General features: G+C 36.1%; 1 protein-coding gene across 1 annotated transcript; it reads left to right on the top strand.

The window, feature by feature from the left end:
* The first annotated feature begins 1,559 nt into the window (after positions 1-1,559).
* On the top strand, positions 1,560-3,618 carry LOC105137302 (14 kDa zinc-binding protein-like). The gene is made up of 5 exons (XM_011043003.1): positions 1,560-1,761; positions 1,854-1,911; positions 2,265-2,354; positions 3,024-3,141; positions 3,266-3,618. Exons 1-5 carry the CDS (start codon positions 1,592-1,594, stop codon positions 3,331-3,333), a joined length of 504 nt encoding a protein of 167 aa, XP_011041305.1. The 5' UTR covers positions 1,560-1,591; the 3' UTR covers positions 3,334-3,618.
* Positions 3,619-6,577: the final 2,959 nt, after the last annotated feature.

Genomic DNA, 6,577 nt, shown 5'->3' with positions numbered 1-6,577 from the left:
TCGGAAAGTATTGAAAGAAGCATTCATAATATACGAAATATTCTTCAATAATTGAGAGGACCATAATTCAAGACTAACAACATATGCTTCTCCAGAAAGCCACAGCAGCTAGGTAGAGCAAGACATTGAGAGACATACAGGCGCCACATACAGCTCCCAAAAGCTCCCTTTGACCTAAAACTGCAGCAGATATCAGAGCAAACAAACTTTCCACAGCATGAATCCAAAATAAAGACCGACAGGGGGAGGGACAATTCCATGAGCAGCAGATGAACTGACGACGCAATTGTCACAACGGCTGATCATGAGAGATAGCAAGGAGTTGCAGATCCAAGAAGACAGTTTGGCAAAGATTTCGCTGCTGGTAATTCTAGCAGCCACATCACTTGAAGGCTGAGTTGATTCACTTTCTGACTGACTTCATCTCTCTTCCTCCATAGTCAAATCAAGATTTCCACATCCGGCAATACAGATTGACTCTCAAATGAAGTCAGATATTCCATACTTCGGGGCAAAGATCACAGGCTTTTACAACCTACGATATTCAATTTTCGAAGGCTTTTAAGACCTAGCATATCTTGGCACAAACATTCAAGATTTCCGCAATCAATAACGAATAAAGTAAGACCCCGAACACCCTCTTCCACCATCTACACTTCTGCTTGGTGGTTAGGTATAAACATCCAGGGCTGATCATTTCAGCAGCCCTTCGAATCCATCAGAAAGTATAGAGCTTGCAAGTTTTGTAACTTGTAAACAGAATTGGGGAGTCTTGCCATCTTTTTATCCCATGAAATATCGAGATAGATGCTTACTATGATGGAAAACTCATCTCGAGACAACGATAATGCAAGATCATGCATCTTGAAGGCAGAGATGAAACCCATGCACTCATTATCTTGGAAAAAACATTTTAATAGCAACATCTTCCAACTTTCCGTTTCCGTATGAAGAAGATTCAATGAGCCCCTCTTCCCATCCAAAAATATAAATGCCATCTTCCTCCTTTTCTTAATACAGATTTCTATTCCTTCTCGAGGAAAAGTTGCGCATCCAAATATATCATTGCTGATATAGAATGTTTAGCGGATTTGTTCACGGGAGGATGGAGAAGGTAAAATCTAAGAAAACATCCCAACGTGTCAAATGAGTTTTTTGTTAAAAAAAATTATAATTTTTAATCCAATAATTAAATCGAATCAGCTAATTAAAGCTAGTTGGGGCCAGGAACATGCCTGAATTTAGCCTAAAGATTATATTATTGAATTTTCTTAGTTATTTTTTAATTTCCTTTTTATTTTTCTTGTTATTTTGAGATATTCTAAAAATGTTATAAATATATAAAAATAATATATTTTAAAGATAATTTTAGAATAAATTTTTATTTTTTTATAAAATAAAAATGATGGAAAAGTTTCGGTCCCTTCTTTTATAAAATCGTAACCAAACGTGTTAACTTAGCATCAGTAAAACGGAGAATAATACTTTTTTTATTATTAAAAAAAGCCTAATGACAGTGACGTGGCATCATTCCCAGAGACAAAAAGAAGCCAATTGAAAGACCCAATGCGGAAGCGACTAGTGAACAAGCATGAGCTCAGCCAGTGAAAGCCCAGATAAGGCCACTGCTAACAACCCTATAAAGCACCCAAACAGCCGTATCGCAGTCTTGACCTCTCACTTCACCACCACCATGTCCTCCGAGAAAGACGCCGCTCTGGCCGCCGCTGCGGCGCCTCCCTCCGCCGATTCCCCCACCATGTAATTATAAAACACCGCCTCTCTCTTACTTTAGTTAAGGTAAAATGAATTTGAACCTTGTGATTTAATTTTGACCTTTTTCGTCCTTGCAGATTTGACAAAATTATTAACAAGGAGATCCCAGCTAAAGTTGTTTATGAGGATGATAAGGTACTTATTGATTATCCTTTGATGTGTTCAATTAAGATTTTGTTTTGGTTTTTGCTGGGGTTAGTAGAGATTTTACCTTTAGTGGAAAAATGTGTTCTTTGTTAAGGGATTGCATTGACTTTTGGACTTTTGCATGATTAGTGCAAAATTGGGTTTAATTAGCGACTTTAAACACTGATTCCTGTTTATCACGAAGTGGGTTTGCCTGAAAATGATGTTTTTAATAGGTTTGCAGCTCCAAATCTTGGCAATCTTGATAATCATTTTATTTTGCCTAGAAAATGATTGTTTAGATTGTCGGGATCGGCTATTTGTTTTCTGTTTTGATTTTTATTGTCTGTTTCTTTTACTAGGTTCTTGCTTTTAGGGACATTGCTCCTCAAGCACCTACGCACATTCTACTTATTCCAAAAATCAAGGATGGTTTAACTGGACTATCCAAGGTAATCCTTGCTTGCTGTAGATTTCTTGTATCTTGGTAGTTTAGCTTTGACAAATTTCTACACGTGTTGTCTTTTTCTTTATGTAATCGCTTTGTTTTAGATAACCATTTATAAGTGAGCTAAGGCATTTTGTTTAAATCCTCTCACCAGCGAGCTGCATGTGATGAGGCAAATTTCATTGATGCCTAAATTGCTAAACTTGATGTTCGTGGTCAATCAGCTTAATTTGTTCTTGCACCAAGTATGACCACCTGCATATTTGTAGTTAGTTTTGATTCTTGGTTTGTTTTTGTGTTCTAAAAAATTATTGATTTATGGATTTCACAAAAATATATGGTGTTAGAAATTTCCTGTAGTATGAAGTATCAATGAATGCTAAAAATGAATTGTCTTCTTTGTGGCCATGAAACGGAAAAGGATTTGTGTTTCTCTCTGCATTGGTAGTCTTGTAGGATAGTGGAATAAGGAAAGAATATTTTCTGCTCCCTAGTAAATGACAGGGCAGAGATGGAGCCATAATATAAGCATACTTATTTGTTGTTGAAGAAAAAATGCCATCATCTTTTGTTGCCATATTAGCCTACAAATAAACTATGAAACTCATCATTTTTCTTTCTCTAGATTATGACAATAGCTTTCTAGTTATACCTTATGGACTTTCTACATTAGGCTGAGGAGAGGCATTGTGAGATTCTAGGCCGGTTGCTTTACACTGCCAAGCTCGTTGCAAAGCAGGAAGGGCTTGAAGATGGTTATAGGGTTGTGATCAACGATGGACCAAATGGATGTAAGTGGCCTTTCCCTGTGTTTAAAGTGGAACTGCTTCTAATTGAAGCTCAATTTCAAATATTCAAGTGAATTATTTTGGATGCTGTTTTCTTCTTTTCTGAAGCAAGCACATTTTCTTGTAGGCCAATCTGTCTATCACGTTCATGTTCACCTCCTAGGTGGACGTCAAATGAACTGGCCTCCTGGCTAAAGATGGATTTTAAGCACAAGGAGCCGAGCAGCAGGCGAAGATTTTCAATTTATGGCTGTGTCATTTGCCTCATTGGGTAAAACCCAAAAACAGATTTCAAGAATCAGTATCAGGCTATTTATCTAAATAATGTTGAAAGATATTGTGGAGTTTGTGTTAATCAGCTGAGCTAAAATGGAAAAAACATATTTATGGAATCCATCTCGACTAAAAAATTCACTTAGAATGATGGTTTTTATCAATTATTGGAGCTCTGTGAAATTTAGCTCTGAACTTGAAGCTAAAGAGCTCTGTTGCTGCCAAGGCCAATCTGATGGACTAAGCTGCTTGCAAGTTTAGTTTCTCCACCAGATTTTGGGGAAAAAAACATAATGCTCTCCGAATTGAATTTTTGCAGCCTGTCAATCGCTCTCTCTCTCCTCAATCAACTGCCACTGAATTCTCCTGTCTATAAACCCACTGTAACTAAACCGAGTTGGCTGTCCAAAGCGGAGGCCACGAGATGGCCTTTTTTTGATAGACGGCACAAATTTCATCAAAACCCACGTAACAACGTAATCTTATTTCAAGACCAATCACGTACAAGAATACGAAATTCTAGTGATCCTATCATTGGTTCTTGTAATGGTTTAATATCTGTAGCCGATTTAGATGGTGAGATTTTGTAATCCATACAGAAACATAAAAAGATACCATCTTTTTTGTCACACACTACTAGTATTACAAGAAGGTTTGCACCGAACGGGGATATGGTTTTCGAGACGGCATATGGGTTTGGTTACGACGCAGTTTCTGATGACTATAAGGTTGTTAAGATTGAGCAATTCTGATGCTTATGGGAATGAATCTGAAACAACAATTTATAGCCCAAGGAAGGATTTGCTTAGGGTTATTAAAATACCATACCTTGCGCAGAGTAACCATGCTGCGGATGTCAATTGCATTGGATTGTTAGTAGGTTCGATAATTTCAGTGCTTCTCAGATGATGGTTTTCAAATTCACTTTGTATCGTGTATTGCTTTTACTTGGAGCAATGATGGGCACATGCTTTTACACTATGAACATTCAGTATCTTATTTCACAACTAATGTAATTAGATCTGCTCTTCAAAGGCAAACTTGGGATTTGCAATCCCTAGTAAGATCGGTTCAGGATCATGAGATTGTTTGCCAGAAAGCTTTGCTGTCATTCCCTGTGCAGTTTATTGTGATGAGGCCAATACAGTAGTATTCTCATGTGATAGTTTGAGACTTCACCTTGTCTTTAAGCATAAATAACTACCCAGATCACTGCTCTTTTGTGGCATAATCGCTCATTATTCTAACCTTGTTACTTTTAGGGATAATTTCCCCTCAAAAGGCTTCAAGCTCAAATAGTAGGAAACTAGAAGCAAACAAGGATCGAGCATGGCAAAGAGGTAATTGGATGACTTTTGCTATGCCTCATCAAATTGAAGCTTTATCTTAATGTTTCTCAAATATGAGTTAATTGTTATGTAATGAATTGGAACTAAGCTGTAAGTTAAATGCGGCCGCAGTGCATTGTGTAATCTACTCGATGCTACCATGTCCTCATAGGCAATTGGTTTGCTCTTCCTCAAAACCACAGCAATTTACTCAACCCTTCTTGTCACCGTTCCTTGCAGGGCGTACACTGCCGTTGTGCTATTGAAATCAAGTGCATGATGGTGGAGAAACAAGGGTTAGAGTACATTTCCAGTTAGTGTATTTGTTTTCCAGGCATGAGGTACTGTAGGATGCAATATGAATACGACAGTCCTGCCTTTTGTGTTATGAAGTCTTTATCATGCTTGGATATGCTGAACTGGTAGCTATATTCCTTTCGAATTTCTATTCAAACTCCCACCACTAACTATTTCAGAACTTTTCTCGAAGAAATTATTGATCTTATCTCCCTATTTGGTGTAACATCATATTCATTGTTAGCAGAAAAGAATCTTGTTATTGCAGTATTAGATTTGTTCTGTTTTAACTTAGCTGTGCAGCATCCCCTAGGGTTACATTTCTTGGCTTGGTTGATGGAGTGCATCAGTTCTGCTTATGATAATTATCGTGTGAGCATTGCTTGGGTTAAACTTTCTGCTGAATTCTTCATTCCCCTCGGTAAAATCCTGATCAAACTTTAGTATTTCAACCAACAATAGATCTAAAATCTAACTAGATTTAGTAGCCTGGATCTCGAATATTTGCATTTTTTTTCCTGAATTTTTCAGTCAAGATGCAGCGTCTCCCCTTCACCATAGTGATTCACATGAAGCAAACAAATGAAGAACAAATTAACAAGCTCTATCTAGTAGGAGCTGCTGCAATAACATTTGATTATAAGAGCTCAGTATTCAGACATTAAGAAAAGAAAAGAAAGGAACTGAAAAACTCTTCTTTTCTTACACAACCAGCCCTATATAACTGGTGACATGTATGCTTGAGCCATAAGCATCTCATTCTAGATGCACTGCCAAAGGATCCTCGGTTGCCCAAACTTGATACAAAAAAGTGCTACCATTTTTGCATGTCTTGATGAATCCAATCTTCATCACCTTCATCATCACTGCTGATCTTGCTAATCTTTCCCATCATCAGAATTTCTTGCAGTGGACATCTAATGGAGCCCGTGAAGGATTTTTCAACGAGAATGAATGAAGGAGAGATGGCTGAATTTTGAAGGCAAAAAAAGTAGACTGTGAGAGGGGATCTTCCAAGCATATGCTTTAGTTATTTTTTGGATGAGGATCAGTAGTTATCACCATGGGAAGTTAAAAGTGGGGATTTGTGCCCCTCACCCTCCTGGCTGTTTTCTGGCGCATGTTTAATTTGGACAGCTAGACACCAAACCCTCCCTCCAGTAGCATAAATTTCATATTAAAGGGTTAAATTGATAAAATAGTTTTTTAAATAATATAAATATAATTTTTTTAATTATATATATTTTAATAAAAAAAATTATTTAGAAAAGCTAATTATATTTTAATATATTTCATGTTAAATTAATTTTAATATAATTATATAACTAATTTAGATATTTTATATACAATATAATTATGATGTTATTAATTATATAATTAATATGAGTAATTTATAAAAGTAATATAAAATTACTGAAGTAATATGAAAGTTAAAAGATATAATTTAAAATTTATTTATATGAATATTTTTAATTTTTAGTTTTATATGTTACTGTTAAAAATTTAATTTTTTAAAAGTAAATTCAAATTCAAACTTTGAA

This window comes from Populus euphratica, unplaced genomic scaffold (assembly GCF_000495115.2).
Source record: "Populus euphratica unplaced genomic scaffold, PopEup_1.0 scaffold66.1, whole genome shotgun sequence".
NCBI classification, from domain to species: domain Eukaryota; kingdom Viridiplantae; phylum Streptophyta; class Magnoliopsida; order Malpighiales; family Salicaceae; genus Populus; species Populus euphratica.
The sequence above is the reverse complement of the archived record's forward strand: the minus strand, read 5'-3'. Positions and strand labels throughout refer to the sequence as shown.